General features: G+C 41.0%; 1 protein-coding gene across 2 annotated transcripts; it reads right to left on the reverse strand.

Annotated features, from left to right (window-relative positions):
* Positions 1-2877: 2877 nt before the first annotated feature.
* On the reverse strand, positions 2878-10235 carry LOC129851128 (eukaryotic translation initiation factor 4E type 3-like). Of its 2 annotated transcripts, XM_055917430.1 has the most exons (7): positions 9877-10229; positions 8739-8811; positions 8348-8442; positions 8015-8075; positions 7833-7899; positions 7400-7555; positions 2878-6720 (listed from the first exon to the last, which is right to left on the reverse strand). In XM_055917430.1, exons 1-7 carry the CDS (start codon positions 10050-10052, stop codon positions 6674-6676), a joined length of 675 nt encoding a protein of 224 aa, XP_055773405.1. In that variant the 5' UTR covers positions 10053-10229; the 3' UTR covers positions 2878-6673. The 2 variants fall into 2 exon arrangements, with proteins under 2 accessions (XP_055773405.1, XP_055773404.1); XM_055917429.1 differs by having other exon boundaries at positions 2878-7555; positions 9877-10235.
* Between the last annotated feature and the right edge of the window lie 13387 nt (positions 10236-23622).

The following is a 23622-nucleotide window of genomic DNA, read 5'->3' on the forward strand; positions in this document are numbered from 1 at the left end:
GTGGTTCTGCAGGTGGTGACCACAGACCACTTCTCAGGTCCTATGCTTCCTGGCTGATGTTTTGGTCACTTTTGAATGCTGGCGGTGCTTTCACTCTAGTGGTAGCATGAGACGGAGTCTACAACCCACACAAGTGGCTCAGGTAGTGCAGCTCATCCAGGATGGCACATTAATGCGAGCTGTGGCAAGAAGGTTTGCTGTGTCTGTCAGCGTAGTGTCCAGAATATGGAGGTGCTACCAGGAGACAGGCCAGTACATCAGGAGACGTGGAGGAGGCCGTAGGAGGGCAACAACCCAGCAGCAGGACCGCTACCTCCGCCTTTGTGCAAGGAGGTGCACTGCCAGCGCCCTGCAAAATGACCTCCAGCAGGCCACAAATGTGCATGTGTCTGCTCAAACGGTCAGAAACAGACTCCATGAGGGCCCGACTTCCACAGGTGGGGGTTGTGCTTACAGCCCAACACCGTGCAGGACGTTTGACATTTGCCAGAGAACACCAAGATTGGCAAATTCGCCACTGGCGCCCTGTGCTCTTCACAGATGAAAGCAGGTTCACACTGAGCACGTGACAGACGTGACAGAGTCTGGAGACGCCGTGGAGAACCTTCTGCTGCCTGCAACATCCTCCAGCATGACCGGTTTGGCGGTGGGTCAGTCATGGTGTGGGGTGGCATTTCTTTGGGGGGCCGCACAGCCCTCCATGTGCTCGCCAGAGGTAGCCTGACTGCCATTAGGTACCGAGATGAGCTCCTCAGACCCCTTGTGAGACCATATGCTGGTGCGGTTGGCCCTGGGTTCCTCCTAATGCAAGACAATGCTAGACCTCATGTGGCTGGAGTGTGTCAGCAGTTCCTGCAAGAGGAAGGCATTGATGCTATGGACTGGCCCGCCCGTTCCCCAGACCTGAATCCAATTGAGCACATCTGGGACATCATCCATCATCCATCATCCATCCAGCAACGCCACGTTGCACCACAGACTGTCCAGGAGTTGGCGGATGCTTTAGTCCAGGTCTGGGAGGAGATCCCTCAGGAGAACATCCGCCACCTCATCAGGAGCATGCCCAGGCGTTGTCGGGAGGTCATACAGGCACGTGGAGGCCACACACACTACTGAGCCTCATTTTGAATTGTTTTAAGGACATTACATCAAAGTTGGATCAGCCTGTAGTGTGGGTTTTCCACTTTAATTTTGAGTGTGACTTCAAATCCAGACCTCCATGGGTTGATAAATTTTTTTCCATTGATAATGTTTGTGTGATTTTGTTGTCAGCACATTCAACTATGTAAAGAAAAAGGTATTTAATAAGAATATTTCATTCATTCAGATCTAGGATGTGTTATTTTAGTGTTCCCTTTATTTTTTTGAGCAGTGTATTTTACCTTTATATAACCAGGTAAGACCCATTGAGGTTAAAAAGCTCTTTTGCGACAGCGACCTGGCAAGAAGGCAAAACAGGGAAATAGCAGTGTGTACATAAAATATTACAGAAAAATACAAAATACAGTTAATAGGTGACATGTCTGGTGAGTATCCAGGCCATGGAAGAACTGGTACATTTTCAGCTTCCGGTAATTGTGTAAAGATCCCGGCGACATGGGGCCGTACATAATCATGCTGAAACATGAGGTAATGATGGCGGATGAATGGCACGACAATGGGCCTCAGGATCTCGGCACGGTATCTCTGTGTCTCGGCACAGTATCTCTGTGCATTCAAATTGCCATCTATAAAATGCAATTGTGTTCGTTGTCCATAGCTTATGCCTGCCTGCCCATAACCCCACCGCCACCATGGGGGGCACTCTGTTCACAACATTGACATCAGCAAACCGCTCGCCCATTGGTCGCCTTACACTCCGTCTACCATCTGCCCGGTACAGTTGAAAGTGGGATTAATCTGTAAAGAACACACTTCTCCAACGTACAAGTGGCCATCAAAGGTGACCATCCAGTTTCAACTGTTCTGCCTGCAGCTATGGAACCCTGACCTGTTCACTGTGACTACTATTATTTGACCATGCTGGTCATTTATGAACATTTGAACATCTTGGCCATGTTCTGTTATAATCTCCAGCCGGCACAGCCAGAAGACGACTGACCACCCCTCATAGCCTGGTTCCTCTCTAGGTTTCCTCCTAGGTTTTGGCCTTTCTAGGGAGTTTTTCCTAGCCACCGTGCTTCTACACCTGCATTGCTTGCTGTTTGGGGTTTTAGGCTGGGTTTCTGTACAGCACTTTGATATATCAGCTGATGTAAGAAGGGCTATATAAATACATTTGATTTGCCCACTGAACTGCAGTTAGGTCATGACCCTGGTGAGGACGATGAGCAAGTAGATGAGCTTCCCCGAGATGATTTCTGACAATTTGTGCAGAAATTCTTCGGTTGTGCAAACCCACAGTTTCATCAGCTGTCCGGATGGCTGGTCTCAGATGTTCCCGCAGGTGAAGAAGCCGTATGTGGAGGTCCTGGGCTGAAATGGTTACTCGTGGTCTGCAGTTGTAAGGCCGGTTGTACATACTGGCAAATTCTCTAAAATAACATTGAGGCGACTTATGGTAGAGAAATTAACATTCAATTCTCTAGCAACATCTCTGGTGGACATTCCTGCAGTCAGCATGCCAATTGCACGCACCATCAAAACTTGACACATCTGTGGCATCGTATTGTGTGACAAAACTGAACATTTGTGTGGCCTCTTATTGTCCCCAGTACAAGGTGGACCTGTGTAATGGTCATGCTGTTTAATCAGCTTCTTGATATGCCACACCTGTCAGGTGGATGGATTATCTTGGCAAAGGAAAAAATGCTCACAAACAGGGACGTAAACAAATTTGTGCACAAAATGTGAGAGAAATAAGCTTTCGCGCATATGGAACATTTCTGGGATATTTTATTTCAGCTCTTTAAACATGGGACCAACACTTTAGAATTTGAGTTCATATTTTTGTTCAGTGATGATGCAGACATTTATAGTAACTTAAAAAACATGAGCTGGCGCACACCCAGAAAAATGTGTTTGTGTGGAGGTGCTAACGGCAAATAAACTATAAACTATCAAAACAAAGTCGCACACTCCATATATAAACTCCTAGCAATTTAATGCGTATTTACCAACGTTTCAGCATCACTGTGCATTCTTCAGTGTAATGTCTGGTTCAAGTATTCATGACATTACCCTGAGGAAGGCACAGTGCTGCCGAAACGATGTTAAATACCCATTAAATTGCTGGGAGTTTATATATGGAGTGTGCGACTTTCGTTATTTTGATAGTGGGCATTTATAGTAACAACAGCACCCCTCTCAATTTGCATCAAAGTTGTAATCATACAATGAAATCAAAAAATATAATTCTCTAGGTGAACTTCCAATTAAAAATGTTGATCCATTAAAAGACAATACAACACACAATTACAAAGTCAGCTAAATGTATCTGCATTTCAATATGGGGCATATTAAGCTCAATGGTGTCAAACAAAAGTGTTTTTGTATGAATTGTTTTTACATATTGTTGGTTTGATGTTGCCGATATGCTGTGGATTAGGCCTTGACTTGATAAGAGTGCTGCTTTAAAACAAATTAATTGAGGATTACTATCAATTATGTAACACCCTCTCCATATGCACTCATGCACACAACAAAGTAATTAGCTTTCTGTTAATTAAGTAATTAAGCAAATTAAAATAATCTACTCTCAATTTCCAAAGGGGGTGGCTTTCATATGATGTTCTCCCCTGCTGCTGAGGGCATGATGAGCAACAGAGGAACAATACATGACTAACGTTCTACATGTAATGAAAGGAAGCCACTTCTGGGGAGGGTTCACAGATAATGACTTCTGAGGACATTTCACCCATCTGTCCATACTGTATTTGTAAGCAAAAAACAAAAAGCCTGGAAATTGACAACACACACCTACATTTCAAAAACAGGCATCCTGTTGGGATAATATTCATATTTTACTTATTTACTGCCACGGTTGATCAAACCAGTGCTTGCAGTGTGTGAACAAATATGGACAAGCATAGGACTTAAACACTCTTGCTACGTGGCAAAGGACACAGAAAGTTAGTTTTTATTTATTTTTTCATTTCAGGGGTGATGATACTGAACAGAGTATCAGTAGTACTATTAGTACTCTGTATTAAGTGACTTGCAGCAGAAATGCAGGTGAAATATACGACAAAAAGTCACCAGTAGGTGGAGATAATGCATCCAAGACCAAAGCATCAGAATATTCCCACAAATTAAAAACATTTTATTTTTCAGTACCCTCGAATAACAAATGCAACAAGACTCACAAATATAGGACCAAGTTGCATACATTTTTAAACCAAATTCTACAACTGAGAACCTGGGCAGCGGAAGGCACAGTTCTAATGTAAAATGTGATCAGTACAGCTCACTTTGAGATAGTGGGATTCAAAACAGAAATAACAGAGGTTACACACTACATGACCAAAAGTATATAGACACCTGCTCGTCAAACATCTCATTCCAAAATCATGGGCATTAAAATGGAGTTGGTCCCCTCTTTGCTGCTATAACAGCCTCCACTCTTCTGGGGAGGCTTTCCAATAGAAGTTAGAACATTACTGAGGGGACTTGCTTCCATTCAGTCACAAGAGCATTAGTGAGGTCGGGCACTGATGTTGGGTGATTAGGACTAGCTCGCAGTCTGCGTTCCAATTCATCCCAAAGGAGTTTGATGGGGTTATTAAGGTCAGGGCTCTATGCAACCAAGTCAAGCTTTTTCACATTGAGCTCAACAAACCATTTCTGTATGGACCTCACTTTGTGCACGGAGGCATTGTCATGCTGAAACAGGAAAGGGCCTTCCCCAAACTGTTGCCACAGTCGGAAACACAGAATCATCTAGAATGTCATTGTACTGTATGCTGTAGCGTTAAGATTTCCCTTCACTGGAAAAAAGGGGCTTAGCCAGCACCATGAAAAACAGCCCCAGGCCATTATTCCTCCTTCACAGTTGGCACTAGCATTCGGGCACCCGCCAAACCCAGATTTGTCCGTCGGACTGCCTGATGGTGAAGCGTGATTCATCACACCAGAGAACGCATTTCCACTGCTCCAGAGTCCAATGGCGGCGAGCTTTACACAACTCCAGCCGACACTTATTGAGCAGGGTGATCTTAGGCTTGTGTGCGTCTGCTCGGCCATGGAAACCCAATACATGAAGCACCCAACGAGCAGTTCTTGTGCCAATGTTGCTTCCAGAGGCAGTTTGGAACTCGGTAGTGAGTGTTGCAACCGAGGAGACTATTTGTACGCGCTACGTGCATTAGCACTCAGCGGCCCCTTTCTGTGAGCTTGAGTTGCCTACCACTTCACGGCTGAGCCATTGTTGCTCCTAGACGTTTCCATTTTACAATAACAGCACTTACAGTTGACCGGGGCAGCTCTAGAAGGGCAGAAATTTGACAAACTGACTTGTTGCATCCTGTCACGGTGCCATGTTGAAAGTCACTAAGTAAGGTCATTCTACTGCCAATGTTTGTCTATGTGCTCGATTTTATACACCTTTCACCAATTAGTGGATGTCACCATCCACTAATTTGAAAGGGTGTCCAAATACTTTTGCATATATTACCAGCACAAGTGTTCTGGTGACAGTGATGTGACAGCAGCATGGGATATTTCTTTTTTTAAATATTGGGCTGAGTTTCAATAAGGTGAATAGTAACTTATCTTATTATTACATTCACTCAAAACATACTTCCAAAGAATGCATTTGCCACACTTTTAGAAATGTTTAAATGAAATGTACTATATATACACACTACTTTGTTAATATTTGATCCTTTTAAAGTAAAAAAAAATTCTGATACAAAAAAAAATACACCAGTATAACACTGTTCATACCTATTGCATATTAACAGCTCTGCAATCAAAGTATAATCATAACGTGTAAGAATGTCTGGGGACTTTGCTCATTACTACCTATAGCATTTGAGTCAATTATACATTTACTAACTTCAACGCTGATGTTAATATTGGTGAGACATGATTGAGTGTGTGCCAAAAAGAAAACACTGTCTGCCAACAGTTACAATACTACAACTTTTAGGACAACATTTTTCTCAAATGAGTCAAAGTATATATGGATCAAACAATTCAGAATTCCAAGACAGCTAAAAACATACATTGTATAAACAAGCAACATCTCTCTAAGGGCAAATGTAGTGAAAAACATTGAACTGTGGGTCAGCGGTGTGCCATAGATACATTAGGGATCAATGCTCACGTGTGAGGTCCATGGCATGCCAAGCTGGGCAGAGAGCAGGGCAGTGACAGTGCAGCAATAGAGTGCATTATCATTCTAAAGAAGAAACACCACATATACAGAAATGACATGAATGAAGACTAAGGACATTTTCTTTTCTTTTTTTAAATGACCCACTAAATTAAAAAAGACCTACCGGTACTTTAAAGATAGAATCTCTTTAGAATTGTGTTTCAAGAACAACAACAAAAACAATAAAAGGCATCAGACTGAAACTCAGCCATTTGAATCTATAAAAATATATATCAATAACATTCTATGACGTTTTCCTCGGTTCGATGTACAGTATGCAAAATTATATTTTGGATTAAGTTGAGGAGAGAAGGTTAAATCCAGGCGAGAATAGAGCTTTATCAAAAAGTGCAGAGGCTAATGTCGTGAACGCCCTCCTTCAAAGGCATGATGTTCCCTGTGAGCTGAAAGACGAAAACAGTCATATTTAATGTAAACCCTTGACTTCACATACATAGCAAAAATTTTATGTTGGATAAAAAAAATGCCTAAAACTCACCGGGGGCATGTAGATGGAGAGCGGGCAGACAGAGTGGTGAAACTAACCAAAAGCGTGTGAAAATCCTATTGGATTCTAGCTCAATAGATAGCAGACACGTATAAAAGCTTGCTACCTCAAATGAACGAATTCCCATCAGTTAGATTTAGTATCTAAATAGTCAATACCACCAGTAGAAAGTCAGGTTCGGTAGCAACTTTCAACATCGGCAACTGACTGTTCTCGCTTTTGCTTTATATGTATGCTAGTAGTATAGTACATTTTTCAGTCATCTTTGCTGATGGGGATGTTGTGTTTCCGTAAGTGAATAAATTGGAATAGATATGCAGGCATGGTAAAGCCTCAACCTTTTCGTAGGTCTTTCAATTTCAATGAGATTGAAAAATAACTACATACGGACAACATTATTCATATTTTGTGTGACTACAATGCCACAGTCAAAACTCAAAAATAGAGACATAGTATGATTTCGCAGAGCGTCATAGCAGCCAAAGTATTCACAGCCCGCCCGCCCTCAGCTGGGTAATTATCATTCAAAACAATGCACTTTAAAATAAATGACGAAAACAAAAGACCATACTCACATTTATAAAATACTGCTTTAAAAGTTATGTGCGGGAGGAGTTCATAGACTTTCCCTAAGATATTCGCTTCACTAGCAAGAGATGCATTTCCATTCCAGACCTGAACAACATCGTCTCGATCTCGAATACTAACGCTTACACCAACCACTTCATCCTCTGTAAAGACAAAGGAAAATGAAAGATAGAAATCAGTACATATAAATGGTCATGTTTCCACTACCTCATATAGTCACATCATATTCTATTATTAGTGCTAGAGGGTGAATCATCATCATAATTTGGTTCATTTTCTAACTTAAGAAAGTTTAGTAGGGATACAACTAAAATAGGCCCCATAGTGTCTGGCCATGATGGAGTCCTCACGTTGTAATTCTACAAATCACCTCAAGCACTAGATTCAACATCATGTACTGACTTGAAAGTAGGGACTCACCTGAAGCACAATAATCGGCAAACTGCTCTCCAATCGTGGCAAGTAACAACTCCTTCCAAACGGCAGACTGAGAGTGAAAATATTTTTTAAAAGTGTTTTATAGAACCAACTCAGTCAGTGAGTGAGTAATATGGCATTGATTCGAGATGTATTAAGGATGAGTGAAGGTTCTTAAAACATACAGTGCTTTCTTTTGGTACTTTCATCTTCCAGACTCCACCTTTAGCATTACTTTCTTCTTCCCTGTTGGAGATTAAAGAATTAAGACTCAGTAACATTTGAGCTCAGCATTTAGACTGACACTAACATATGAGGTTTCAACCAAAAACTCTTGTCTTAGGCAGCGAAAACTAGGAAATTATAAATTTACCAAAAGCATTCTAGTTTGTGCCACTTAAGTCATGAAAGGTTATGTAACAAAATTTCCAAGGAACCTTCCATTGAAACCACAATCTAAAGCCTTCCCAAAATGAAATAAATGATATAACTATTTTCCATTAAGTTAGTGGACTTACCATAGGGGCCTCCTCTCTCCATGCATTAAGTGATAACTACATCTTAGAGGCAGGGTAGTCACGGGAGGGATGTTGTTGTATACACTCCAGAAACTCTACTCAGAGAAAATGACAAATCAATGCATAATTAACAACAGCTTACTGAAAAGTAATTTCTCTCAATCCAATGAAAAGACTGCCTTGCTGATCTCTTAGTATGCTATGCTAGTTAGTCAGACCAAAATAAAGTCAACCTATGGATTTTGTAAAAACATTTTAACTAGGCAAATCAGTTAAGAACAAATGACTATTTACAATGATGACCTACACCGACCGGCCAACCCAGGATCAGAGTAGATAGCTTGAAGAGGTCATTTACAACGTTATCCATAATTTCCCCACATTAAATCACCTGAACAGTTTGTACTGTGTAGATCTTTTTCAGATTAGATTCGCACTCTGCTGCTGTTGTCCCTGGCAATGACCTAAAAGAGAAACACAAACAAGCTGCTTCTTGAAAACCAAGCCCATTCCCAAAGACAGATGTGTGTCAAAGCCTGTATCAAAGTAAGACATTTCTTAGACATGTTGGAGCTGCATAACCAACATTAACACTGAACCATATCTAGTCATGACAAATTCAGTGATGTGATCAGGAGGTCAATGAAGAAAATCTAATCAAATGTTATTAGTCACATGCACTGAATACAACAGGTATTTCAGGTATTTCACCTTACAGTGAAATGCTTGCTTACGAAATAGTGGGTAGGTCAAGTTCCATGTGTGAGATTATATACATACAATTCCTTATTGATTACTAAAAATATCGAAATAAATGGGCACAAAATTGTAGATCCCAGTCTACGAACTTGACAAAACATTCTCACTACATTGTGATTGCAACTATGCAAATGTTTTGGTTAGGCCATCTGCTGAACTTCAATTAAAATGTAACTTGGACAGTTGACTTTTACAATAAATTGACCTGAAGTCAAGAGATGTTACTCAAAGTAGCCTTCTCAAAGCAAGATTGTAGCTTCTTGCTATCGACCGCAGAATACGATGCGATCACGTCTGATAGCGGGAGAATAGATAGAATCTAGCCTGAATCTGACTCAGCTTGCAACAATGTTGCAGCGTTGTCTGCTGCTTCCACCAGTTGTTACAAGGTAGCCAGGAAGCCCATAGTTAACGCGTCACAACTTCTTGGATAGTTAGCTAGAAAATGCACTAATAATACATTCTAGTTGTTCAAAAATATCATAGGTAAACGTTCACACTGGTCAAGTTAGCATACCGGTAAATTAGCTGGGGTGGGAACAAGCGATCTAACGTAGTTAGCTGTATCTGGAAGACCCTCTTTTCTTCTAGCTAGCTAACGTTAGTTAGCTATAACAGTTGTGTAAGGCCGACATCGATGTTGTCGGCTGTCTTTAAGTGAGTCTTACTCAGTTCGTATCTAAAACGCGATGTGCGTTGTACTAAACGTTAAGATGAGTGTTGCTAGCTAACGTTAGCTACATTTAGGTAATCATTCGTATTTTTGTTACCTGTCAAGCCAAAATGTCCACGGAGAGTGCAGGGGCAGTGTTGTGCCATCTTCGACGTGATTTGTGATGTTTTCCAATTCTTTCTCGCCAAAGTGAATGTCATTTTCAGATGGATTTGCAAGGTCGTTCTTTGTTTCTGTGTTCATCTGTACATTTGCACCTGCAGGAACCGCCATTTTCTGTGTACAAAATCAAAGTATTTTTGTGAAAAGGCTCGGTGTAGCTCCTTGAACCGAATTGCCTCTTTCGTGTTCACCCCGACGGAGCAAGTATCCACACAGAGCTATAGACAGTGAAGTCTTCTTCTTCTTCTATGGTACTATAACTTATTTTTCTCATGTGATATAATGGCGGTCTGCAAACATACGTTATGGGTGCATGCTGCCTCCTACTGTGTGGGGTGAAAATCGGAGCACTTTAACGCATAAAACGGTTTCATGGGCAGAGATGGAAATAACCATTACAGGGCGATCTAAAGATGTAACAACTGTCATTGGGTTGCTAATATGACTAGGATAATGCCTTTGGCTGCTAGACAATGAAATAAAGTTGATTTGAAATCCAATAGAACAGGAGAGTGCATATGAGGAAGTCTTTATAAAATAATTGCTTGCACGTTTTGGGGGGTAGGATTTTGGCTATATGGTACTTTGAAGCAAGGTAAGACATACCTCATAATATGAAGTAAAATGCCCAGGTTTCAAACAATTAAGCATCAGGAAATAGATAGTGATGCTAATGATAGGCCTAACCTTATTGTGGTAGATGGAAAGGCTTTCCTAAAAATGCTATGTTAAATTAACTAGCTACTAAGTAGCCAACCTGGCAGAATGATGTCATGATTATTTGCATCAATCCAGTGGCCATTTGTTTTGCAAACTCCATCTAATGTGCACCACAGAAACACCAAACAACAGTGCTAGGTGCCTGCCCAGTTCAATTAAAGGGTAACTGAACTAAAAAATAAAAAATTCTTAGATTTTTCCCAGAACTCAAAAGCGGTCTGCTCACATTGTTGTGGACTTAGAAAAATAACACAATTGGATTTTTCTATTAAAAAAGGGTGACTGAGTGCAAAATCCTGAAAAAATTTGAATCTTAAATCTGATTTTCTGACTCAGTTGACAGATTAATTTATCTATTTTAATTTTTTAAAGTTTTTAAAAATTATCTATATATTTTTTTGCGCTACTTGTCAGTGTTCCAAATGGGACATTATTTGTATTTGTACCTAAGCACAGTAGCTTACTTGAATTGGGCAGGAGCTCATCGGAACTGAGTCCTGGCACATTACATTTTCTTCTGCTTGAGTTCCTGCACTTCCTATAGAATATTAGCTCAAAATAATTGATGAGTTTATGCACCTAAATATAAATTGTACCGGGACGCAAAATGAGTACCGGCAACATTTTCAGTCCAAGTCAAGCACTGGCCTAAACATCTATACACCATCAGATGGAATTCATAGCAAGCAGTAGTGAGGGGGTGGGAAAACAAAAAGGATATATATTGACAATAATAATACATTTGACTTGACAGGACACTCTTACATAAAATCTAGTGATGTCCATAAAATCTATTTTATTATTATTATTATTATTATTATTTATGCAGCATACCACCCTGCATACCACTGCTGGCTTGCTTCTGAAGCTAAGCAGGGTTGGTCCTGGTCAGTCCCTGGATGGGAGACCAGATGCTGCTGGAAGTGGTATTGGAGGTCCAGTAGGAGGCACTCTTTCCTCTGGTCTAATAAAATATCCCAATGCCCCAGGGCAGTGATTGGGGACACTGCCCTGTGTGTAGGGTGCCGTCTTTCGGATGGGACGTTAAACGGGTGTCCTGACTCTCTGAGGTCATTAAAGATCCCATGGCACTTATCGTAAGAGTAGGGGTGTTAACCCCGGTGTCCTGGCTAAATTCCCAATCTGGCCCTCAAACCATCATGGTCACCTAATAATCCCCAGTTTACAATTGGCTCAATCATCCCCCTCCTCTCCCCTGTAACTATTCCCCAGGTTGTTGCTGCAAATGAGAACGTGTTCTCAGTCAACTTACCTGGTAAAATAAAAAAAATAAAAAATGTAATCAATTTGAGTTATGCTTGTTGATTTAAACAAAGCTCACCGAGACCGTGTATAGAAGAGGTTGTTGGAGCATTTGCCAAGTTATTTGATTGCATTGATCTAATCGAAGGCCTTAAAGACAGTTTCAGTGCATTCAGAGACAATGATCAACAACGCTGTTGTTTTCTTCACTTTTAGAAATCATTCAATTCGCTTCTCCACTTCAACTCGCAGGCTCTCCCTCCGCTGAGACACCATCAGTCCAGTGAAATAAAAAAAACATTTATTTAAATTTATGCTCTGATGTGCCTCACAAGTAATAGGCTACAACAACTGACCTATTACCAGTGTCATCTTACAGTGCCTTCGGAAGGTATTCAGACATTTACATTTAAGTCATTTAGCAGACGCTCTTATCCAGAGCGACTTACAAGTTGGGACCCCTTGACATTTTACATGTTGTTATGTTACTGCCTTATTCTAAAATTGATTAAATATTTTTTTTCAGCAATCTACACACAATACCTCATAATGACAAAGCAAAAACAGGTTTTTAGATTTTTTGTTTGCAAAAAAACAGAAATACTTTATTTACATAAATATTTAGACCCTTTGCTATGAGACTCAAAATTGAGCTCAGGTGCATCCTGTTTCCATTCATCATCCTTGAGATATTTCTACAACTTCATTGGAGTCCACCTGAGGTATATTAAATTGATTGGACATGATTTGGAAAGGCACACGCCTGTCTATGTAAGGTCCGACAGTTGACAGTGCATGTCAGAGCAAAAACCAAGCCATGGGGTCGAAGGTATTGTACCGAGGCACAGATCTGGGGAAGGGTACCAAAAAAATGTCTGCAGCTGCAGCATTGAATGTCCCCAAGAACACAGTGGCCTCCATCACAGGGAGGTGACCAAGAACCCAATGGTCACTCTGACAGAGCTCTAGAGTTCCTCTGTGGAGATGGGAGAACCTTCAGAAGGACAACCATCTCTGCAGCACTCCACCAATCAGGCCTTTATGGTAGAGTGGCCAGACAGAAGCCACTCTTCAGTAAAAGGCACATGACAGCCCGCTTGGAGTTTGCCAAAAGGCACCTAAAGACTCTCAGACAATGAAAAAACAAGATTCTCTGGTCTGATGAAACTAAGAATGAACTCTTTGGCCTGAAAACCAAGCTTCACGTCTGGAGGAAAGCTGGCACCATCCTTACAGTGAAGCATGGTGGTGGCAGCATCATGCTGTGGGGATGTTTTTCAGTGGCAGGGACTGGGAGACTAGTCAGGATCAAGGCAAAGATGAACGGAGCAAATTACAGAGAGATCCTTGATGAAAATCTGCTCCAGAGCGCTCAGGACCTCAAACTGGAGCGAAGGTTCACCTTCCAACAGGACAACGACCCTAACCACACAGCCAAGACAACGCAGGAGTGGCTTCGGGACAAGTGTTTGAATATCCTTGACGGCCCAGCGAGAGCCCGGACTTGAACCCGATCGAACATCTCTGGAGAGAATCTGAGAGAATCTGCAGAGAGGAATGGGAGAAACTCCCTAAATGCAGGTGTGCCAAGCTTGTAGCGTCATACCCAAGAAGACTCTAAAAAGGGTTCTCAGATCACAGTTGTTGGATGGGGTGTTGTCTGTAAAGTGCAGCACCAGGTCCAAGGGAAGCTCCACATCACTGGAAGGGACACTTTCTTCTTCGTTGTGGGGACCACCAAAGCCACCATCGCCATCCATCGTGACAACCTCAGGCAGAATCAAATTGCTGGACTAGAAGAGTTCTTCAAGGACCACATGCTCCCAAAGTTGTCACTGCAACAGTGAATGTCTGTAAATATAATCTAAATAGTTTTTGCACACAAATCAGTTTTTATCTTACCTTGAGGTTTTATTCCAATCCGTTTTGGGGATGGGGCACTGGATCAGCATTCTCATCACGCCTCCTGTCAGTACCTGTTTTTAGGGAAGGCAATGATCCAAAAATATTCAACATAGTTCATACACACACACACTAGGCTCCCATAATAGATTATATTACATACAAGTTTTGATCAAGGCAGCCAACTAAAGTAATGTGATTTACTTTATAATGGAAACAGTGGGAATTTATATCTGTGATGTTCAAATTATTTCTTAACTGTGTCTTACTTGTTGAAGGCCCAAGGCATTCCTGCCTGTACTTGACATGGTTGAAAAACAAGTGAACAATGAATAAATATCATACACAAACAATAGGCTCCTAGAATAGGTTATTTTACATTCAAGTTTTGGTAAAAGCAGCCAACTAAAGTAATAGTTCATATTTGCACAGTATGTTAGTTTGTCAGCTAACTAGCCAGCCAGTTTGTGGAATTATTAAATGACAACATTTAAATTGAACTGACAATATTTCAAATTAACTGCCAACATCAAAGCAAAGCAACATCAAAGCAAATGGCTACCTGCTATCCCGACATCATCCCTCATGCTTGGAACTTCAATGTTTCCATTGAACTCCAAATAAGAAGTAAGTAGAGTTGGATAGGACACACCCTACGAAAATAATCTGGACTGCTTAACTAGAGAGAGAGCAAGAGAGGGACAGAGTGAAAGAGAGGATGGGAGATTCATCTCTTCTAGCAGATCTCCTTGCTGAGGGTGGCGTTGATTATGCACTGCTTCTTGTGGGGTGAGCCTGATGTACTTCATCTCACGCCTCATGTCTAAAACATGGGGAAACGGGGATATAAAGTCAACATTTCGATGCATCTACAAATTCAATGTTTTACACAAAGTTGTATCATATTTGATGAGTTACTGCCCTGTCCGTCCACAGGCTCGTTGTGCTCTAGTCTCAAAAACTGGATGCTTGTGCTCAGACCACACTGGCTCGAGATGTCCATGCACCGGATGGCCTGGAAAACAACAAGATATTTGGTCTATGGTAGGTATTTTTCAATGCTGAATCACCATCTTTATCTGGACAGAAAACACATTGTTTATCATAACACAAACACTGGACAATGTGACAAGTGGTCCCTTAACAACCAATCTTAAGTCAAGAGAACTCTACACAAACATGACAAACATACTGTGCATTATTATCTACAAATGTATTGTTGTACACAATATTTTATCACATTTGATGAGTTACTGGCCTGTCCATTCACAGGCTCAATCTGCTGTAGTCTCTACAACTGGACTCTTGTGCTTGTATCACACTGCAACAGGATGTTTTCTAATAGCCATTTCACTACTGTGTCAGGCTAGTTTTGCACACTGTCTACTAGCCCAGTCTGAAAAGTAATTTCCATCCCATGTATAACTGACTTCACAGGTCATTTGATTAGTGTAAAGGGTTGCGTCAATCGAATCTGGTATCAGGATAAAATGTGATTCAGAGTCACTGAATATACTTTAATACTTTATATTTATTTAACACAAGTGATAAATGGTAAATGCAATTTTCGTATGTACGGGTTCACTGTATCACCACACAGGGTAAAGCAGAGAACTGACTGAAATAGTACAGACATCTTCTTTTATACTGTGACATAGGTAGTTCCAACTTTAGAGTTGGCCTGTCACAGTAGAGGCTTAGCGTGGTTTAAACTTGCTAGCCTATCGGTGATGCCCAGGCTGGTCCCAGCCCCACAGCACTCAGGATTCAGATGTCCGGAATGGTGTTTGTGAAGATTGAGCTGAGTTGTCGGTTTCTACACATTCCTCAGTTCCTGTTTTCTTGTTATTCAGCATTTTTCCTACACATTCCTCAGTTCCTGTTTTCTTGTTATTCAGCATTTTTTCTACACATTCCTCAGTTCCTGTTTTCTTGTTATTCAGCATGTTTCCTACACATTCCTCAGTTCCTGTTTTCTTGTTATTCAGCATTTTTCCATCTTGTCTCAACCTTGTGGTTTGCACAGTCGACACCCTAGATTAACAACAGCTTTTCTGCAGTCACGCTATGTTTTGTGATTAACATGTCCAATTTCTATAAGGCATATATTTTTGTTAAAAAGAGAACAAAACCATCCTTCACAATCCCCCTTTTTACACCCCTTGCGGGTGTAAATACTAAGAAAAAGATACCATCACGTTCAATGATCGAGACACACATACCATGTTGTAGTTAAACCTGGGAACTTTAAACCCTTAAAGACTATTCAGAACACAGCTCTTTTTTATTGGTGTTTTTATGATTCCCCCTTTTGACACCCGCAAGGGTGTCACTCACCAAAAACAACATTATTGATATTAGAAAACACACAGAGTATATTTGTAGAAAACATTAAAACCATCTGGTCCTCCCTGCTACACCTATCTTGTACCAGGTGGGTTCCTTGCCACCCAGGAACTTTAAACCTTCACATAAGTTCTTACATGTATGTTAGTTACATTCAACTACTGATTATCAACTTTTTCATCCCACAACCTCACCCACAGCGAACCAAGGATCATCCTCAGTCAGCCCCATTCTTCTCCGGAAGTTAGACTCAGTGTCAGCGTCTCCTGCCGGAGTCTCAAGCAATGGCATCATACCTGAAGCCTGCGCCACATCTGTAACAGATTTCGAACCAGCCACCCAACCAGGAGAACAGTCCACTCTGCTCCACACCAGAAAAACCCTTCATTTCCACCGAGAGTTTGTCAAGGCCACTTAAAGCTTTTGAAATGCTTCCATCTGGGCTTGTATTGTTAGGGATGAAGGTACAGCATTGCTAACCAAACATTTTACAGATCCCTCCTTGATTGGCCAGGATCATATCTAGTGCAAGCCTATTCTGCCTAGCGGTCCTAGAGGTAGCCTCTAATTGTTCAGCCATACTTGTAAGTGCAGTGTAAGTGTAATTAACAAAACGTTGCTGATTGTAATAAATATAATTAATCCATGCAGTTTGTTTAGCATCAACAATGGCTGGGCCAATAATGGGCAGTAAGTACCACAGGCCATCATTCCGGTTTAGTGCCTGGAATTCGTGAGGGACCCCTATTGGGACCCCCAACAGGTTTGTGTGGATGTTATCTGTCCCCTCGGACCAAGGAGCATCACGTTTCTGTCTCCTACTGGGTTGGTCACGAGCATCTGTGTCATGAGCGGATCCCAGGAGTTGGTTAGCTGTAACTTCAATAATGGTTAATGGTATTATAAGACTAGCCAGGGCACATGTACCTTGCCATTCACCTTTAAGAATAGGTGTCAACCGCCTGTTGGGGCCACATATCCACCATACGTCAGCAACACCTCTCGTTTGGTTTAGCCCATCTACTGGCCAGGTAGCATTAATGGTGACTTTACTGATACAATCCGCCTCGGGCAATTGACCATAGTCCATCCCCCTACCTGTACCAGTGATACAGCTGTAATTCTCTCCATATGCCCTGACACCCCATGAGGCCTTTTGGGGAGGAACCTCTGGGAAGATAAGGCTCAGAGCTTTACACAGGGTAGAGTTTGGGTTGACATGATAAAATCTTTCCAATATGCACATCCAACCTTCCCCGCTGCCTAGAGCAAAAGGGTGTGTTGCCAGAACAGGTCTAGCATGCCCACAGATAACACAGTCTTTTCTGTTGAGTGTTTTAGCTGTATACCTCATGTAGGCTAACCACATATTTTCCCTCCCCTCATAACTAGTTTCAGTGCCTAATTGGTCACTGTCTGCGAAATCCTTAACATTTATTACCTGCACCGGGTTCAATATTTTAGTTGGTGGATTTAGAGTTGGACCTGGAGTGGTGGAGTAGTTCGACTGTCCCTCTTCAGTGGGAGCTGGTGGCGGGTTTGGCAGCACGGTTATGGTGAACATTCCCATCGTATCCGCCCCAGTTCTTTCCAATCCCAGGGTATAGGTACCTGCATCGGTCAGCTTAACAGCCTTGATGGTTAGTAGGATTTCATCACCTTTTCAAACATCAGACTGCCCCTCACCCCTTCCTCAGATAATGGTAAACCTGTCTACTTTTGTAGGGTCCCCTATGCTGTACGGGTAACCCCTCCTCCATTCCCAATAAGGAATGGAGGAGGGGTTAAGCACACCCATGCCCATTACACAGGTACACTGGCACCCTCCTATACACAGGTGTTAAAACCAAACATTTTGGCTCAATTCTCCTGGTTCCACAAACATCTCAATTTCTTCCCTGCTTATCCAGATTAAGTGATCCTTCATGCTTGGTTAATACAAAATCCTCATTGTCTAAACTATGGGTCAGGTTACCCTCTTTAGCCTTCTCGAGGGCTCATGGTGTATCAGGAATATGGCTCCCACAATCAGACAGCTCAGAACAACCAGTACTCCTGTAAAGCCCCACCCTCTCCCAGAGAACACATCATCAGCCAGAGGCCAAGCCACACTTTCACTTCTATGAACGCTCACAGTGGTGAAAGGTCGGGTATAAGGGAATCTTCAGTAGAGAGTTGGCCCCCAGTACCCTGTTAGTTCTGGTTCTGCTCCTACCCCTGTGATTGTTTGACAGTGTCAGTGTGTCTTACCCTCCTACAATGTGTGATATGCCCCCAGGTAGCTCTTTCAGCTATTCTCACCACAAAGGCTGTCACCGGGAATACTTGGTCTGGCCCCTCCCAACGGGGCTGCATTCCACCTATTCTCCTCAGGGACTGGATTGCATGAATCCCCTTCTCCTGTAATTCACCTGTAGTGCATAACATCTTGGACATACAGGTTTGGTTAACAAACAATTTCTCATTTATTCTATCTGATTATATCTTCTTCTTTGCCTACTTGTTCTGGTCCCTAACTCTGTCATTCTATTTGTTCTTTCTGATTAGCTAGAATGTCCTCCATTATTATCCTAGTAAACCAACTCTAGGGATAATATCTTGACCTAATATTTCAGTTACCATACTCGTGTCCGCCAAGTAAGTTGGGAACGCTATATATATATAAAACATTTTAAATTATTATTATTAACTAATAGGCCACACCACAAAGTGCCCAATTCCATCCCCCTTTTGATACATGGCTCCGCCCTTGTATCAATACTGGCGCAAATCTAACAATTCTCTGTCAAGTGTCTTATCTACTTTTAAGAGTTATCTGTGGTGCTTTGTATGGTCTCCTTTTTTATTTCACAGGCCCTAGTCAATGCTACTTTCTCCTCTCTGCTCTCAAACCTTCAAGGTCTCAGCAGTGCGGGGAGGGCCCCTCTGTCTGCCCTTTCCCCTATCTGTCTGTAGCTTAGTCTCATATCTGTCAGTAACAACTATGTGTTGTTTCCAAACATTAACTAAGTGTCTCACTATTTGGCTTTATCTGAACTCATGGAATTTAAAAAACATGTCTATGGTGGCAATTTCTAAAGTCCTTACCTAGGTTAAATAAGGTTATCTCAATCCTATCAACAATCCTGGATCACCACAGATGTCATATATCCTTGTCATCCTTCTAGCACTTAAACACAAATCTCCACTTGAATTGATGAAGCCAAAATACTGCTAAACATAGCATATGTTTTCTGTACTAATGAAATCTCTCCTTCGGGAGTCCACTGTATTTTATCTAACAATAACCTGGGTTAATCTTAAATCAGTCTCATCTATAATTTAATATATATTGCATAGTATGGGATCCATTACCTACAGTAATTTACCATCCCTAAGAACTGCAACATTTTTCTTTTAATACTTAAATTTAATGCTTATAAAATCACTATGTTCCCTACCTTCATCTTTTTTCCTGCCCTGTTGGTTTAAAATATGTCCTAAATACTTAACATGAGTCTACTTTTTTTTAACGTATCCTAACTAATTTTCTCACCGTATTCATCTAAGAAAATATAATACACTATAATATCAGTTTCACCGCCTTGTTGTATTAAATTACCTTAAACTCAGTATTACCAATTACCTTAGATTCTCCATCCAAATGGCTTTCCAATGTGGCTGATCAGACCACAAAAATAAGTTAATCCATTTATTTTTGTTTTTCCTCTGACTTATTCTGTCCCTCTATGGTACAGCTTTTACTGCTATCTATCTATCTGTACTGTTACTGTTAATATGGACTCTTTTAACCTAAATTGCTTTTGATTTAGAGATGACTACTGAATTGCAGGGCCTTTAAAGGCGCATTTAAAAGTGTCCCATACAATAAGGGGATCTGCTGTACCTATGTTATGTTGGGAAAAGTCTGTTTTAATCTTCTGTCTTAGTTAACTTGTTTTTATCATCCAATAGGCATTGATAAAATTTCCAATATCCTCATCTACATGAAAATTCTGTGAGAATAATGTATATGCCAATTATTTGATGGTCCGACTACATTCTGTCCCCTATCAACACTTTCTAAAAACCTTTAGTGCCAGCGAGAATGACATAAGAAAGTAGTCAAGACGACTAGCTTGATGGAGCCTCCGCCATGTTTAAATCTCACTAGGTCAGGATATTTAAGACTCCATATATCCCCTGTTCTAATATATCCATGACCTTTGTGATTTTCTTAAGTGCATGAGGGTAATAGTTTGTAGTGTGATTTCCTTTACGGTCCATTGAGGTATTTAAAACCATATTATAATCTTCCATAATAATAGAATCTTGTATTGCTTGTAGGTTTGATATGGTATTATATATATTTTCAAATAAGCTTGGATCATAATTATTTGGACCATATAGATGAATGAGCCATATCTGTTTATGGTCCAATAACATGTTTAAAATCATCCATCGACTTTGCGGATCTGTTTGGACAATTTGCACACTCGGATCAAAATTATTGTTAATGAATATCATCACCCTTTTGAGTTTCTTTGCCCATGGCAGAAGTATATTTCCACACAACTTCATCTAAAATTGTTGAATAAGTTTCCTGTCAACAATAGATATTATATTCATTCGCTTTTAGGCAGGAAAATACTGATCGAGTTTTGTTATTATCTGCTAAGCCATTACAATTATAACTTGCTATACTTATTTCACCATTTACCATAATGAGATACAAGTTTCAATTCTATTTATCATAATATATCACAAAAGTACCATAGTGACTGAGTATCCATATAGCTGTACCATGATATTTGCATTGTTACTAAGTAACCCCCCCCCCCCGGATCCCATCCTTCGAAAATAGCACTCAGTGCCACCCACAGAACAGAAGCAGATCAACCGCCAAAAGCATTTCTAACACCCTCACCTCGATTTGTATTATATGCTGTGCCTTCGAAAAGTATTCAGGGCCCATGACTTTTTACACATTTTGTTACGGTACAGCCTTATTCTGAAATGTATTAAATCATTTGCCCCCTCGTCAATCTACACACAGTAACCCATAATGACAAAGCAAAAACTTAAAAGAAATATTTTGGCTAATTTATTAAATATAAAAGAACGGATATATCACATTTACATAGGTATTCAGACCCTTTACTCAGTACTTCGTTGAAGCAGCGATTACAGCCTCGAGTCTTCTTTGGTATGATGCTACAAGCTTGGCACATCTGTATTTGGGGAGTTTCTCCAATTCTTCTCTGCAGGTTCTCTCAAGCTCTCTCATGTTGGATGCGGGAGCGTTGCTGCACAGCTATTTTCAGGTCTTTCCAGAGATGTTTGATCGGGCTCAAGTCTGATCAAGTCCGATCTGGCTGGGCCACTCAAGGACATTCAGAGTCCCGAAGCCACTCCTGCATTGTCTTGGCTGCGTGCTTAGGGTCGTCTTCGTGTGCTTAGGGTCGTCTTCCTGTTCCATCCCCGAGCCCAACTCAAGAAAAGACTGGATGTGAGACGGCATATACAGTTGCAGCTGTTTGAGAAGGCAGGCAAAATTGAGCAGAAATGGGTAAAAATGGGGAGATTTGATCACCGATGTCAAGTCCTAGTTGATGGAGATCAGATATACGCATTTCCCCTGAAACACACACACGCTGGTACTCTGTTGTGACCATTTTCCCAAGCATCTCTGTGCAGTCAGACCTTTGATTATTTTGTGCCACCAGGGCCAAAATAATTTGCCCACTCTCTTTTTGTCCGAGTGTGACTCCCTCCCCATGGGTTACTGCAGATAGTGTTGCCAAACTCCCACTTCTTGGTAGTGATTGCAAAGCAGTTGGGAAGATATTTTCGATGTACCGATTCCATGGCACATGGTTTATGAACTGATAAGCAAAACGACGCCGGATTCAAAACGTAGAATTTTTCAATTTAAATTATACAAAATTCTTGCAACCAATAGAATGTTAAATATATATATATATTTATATATATATATATGTATATATGTATATATGTGAAGTGACAGAATCATTAGATCACTTGTTTTGGAATGGCTGAAGAATTGCAACATTTACCTGGAGCTAACTCTGCAGGTAGTACTCCTGGGTGATTTGAAAAGTAATAGTCAATCGATCAATAATAATATAATCATTTTAGCAGAAAATTGTATCTTTAATTTACAATCTGTAGAAACTATGAGATTAGAAAGGTTCAGAACTTTTGTGGAACATCACAGCACAGTTGAAAAATAGATGGCAAATGGTGTTAAATCAAATCTAATTTTATTGGTCACATACACATGGTTAGCAGATGTTAATGTGAGTGTAGTGAAATGCTTGTGCTTCTGGTTCCCGACAGTGCAGTATTATCTAACAAGTGATCTAACAATTCCCCAACAACTACCTAATAAACCATAATCTAAAATGGGTGAATGAGAATATGTACATATAAATATATGGATGAGCGATGGCCGAGCGGCATAGGCAAGGTGCAATAGATGGTATAAAATACGGTATATACATATGATATGAGTAATGTAAGATATGTAAACATTATTCAAGTGGCATTGTTTAAAGTGACTAGTGATCTATTTGTTAGTGGCAAGTGATTGGGTCTCCATGTAGGCAGCAGCCTCTCTGAGTTAGTGATTGCTGTTTAGCAGTCTGATGGCCTTGAGATAGAAGCTGTTCTTCAGTCTCTCGGTCCCAGCTTTGATGCACCTGTACTGACCTCGCCCCCCAGCCTGACAGGATGCTCTCGATTGTGCATCTGTAAGAGTTTGTGAATGTATTTGGTGACAGGCCGAATTTCTTCAGCCTCCTGAGGTTGAAGAGGCGCTGCTGCGCCTTCTTCACCACGCTGTCTGTGTGGTTGGACCATTTCAGTTTGTCCGTGATGTGTACGTCGAGGAACTTAAAACTTTCCACCTTCTCCACTACTGTCCCGTCGATGTGGATAGGGGGCTGCTCCCTCTGCTGTTTCCTGAAGTCCACAATCATCTCTTTTGTTTTGTTGACATTGAGTGTGAGGTTATTTTCCTGACACCACATTCCGAGGGCCCTCACCTCCTCCCTGTAGCCTGTCTGCAAACTTGAAGCTGGTTGAGAGAATGCTTTGAAGAATCTCAAATCTCAAATCTAAAATATACTTTGATTTATTTCACGCTTTTTTGGTTACTACATGATTCCATATGTGTCATTTCATAGTTTTGATGTCTTCACTATTATTCTACAATGTAGAAAATAGTAAAAATAAAGACAACCCATTGAATGAGTAGGTGTGTCCAAACTTTTGACTGGTACTGTACATACAGTTGAAGTCGGAAGTTTACATAGACTTAGGTTATAGTCATAAAAAAGTCGTTTTTCAACCACTCCACAAATTTCTTGTTAACAAACTATAGTTTTGGCATGTCCGTTAGGACATCTACTTTGTGCATGACACAAGTCATTTTTCCAACAATTGTATA

The sequence above is a fragment of the Salvelinus fontinalis genome, chromosome 3, assembly GCF_029448725.1.
Source record: "Salvelinus fontinalis isolate EN_2023a chromosome 3, ASM2944872v1, whole genome shotgun sequence".
Taxonomy (NCBI): domain Eukaryota; kingdom Metazoa; phylum Chordata; class Actinopteri; order Salmoniformes; family Salmonidae; genus Salvelinus; species Salvelinus fontinalis.

Coding starts and splice junctions, on each gene's coding strand:
- LOC129851128 (XM_055917429.1), bottom strand. CDS start 10,052: ATGGCGGTTCCTGCAGGTGCAAATGTACAGATGAACACAGAAACAAAG. Junction 8,443..8,738: donor ACACAGTACAAACTGTTCAG/GTGATTTAATGT, acceptor TTCTCTGAGTAG/AGTTTCTGGAGTGTATACAA. Junction 7,900..8,014: donor AAGTACCAAAAGAAAGCACT/GTATGTTTTAAG, acceptor TTTCACTCTCAG/TCTGCCGTTTGGAAGGAGTT.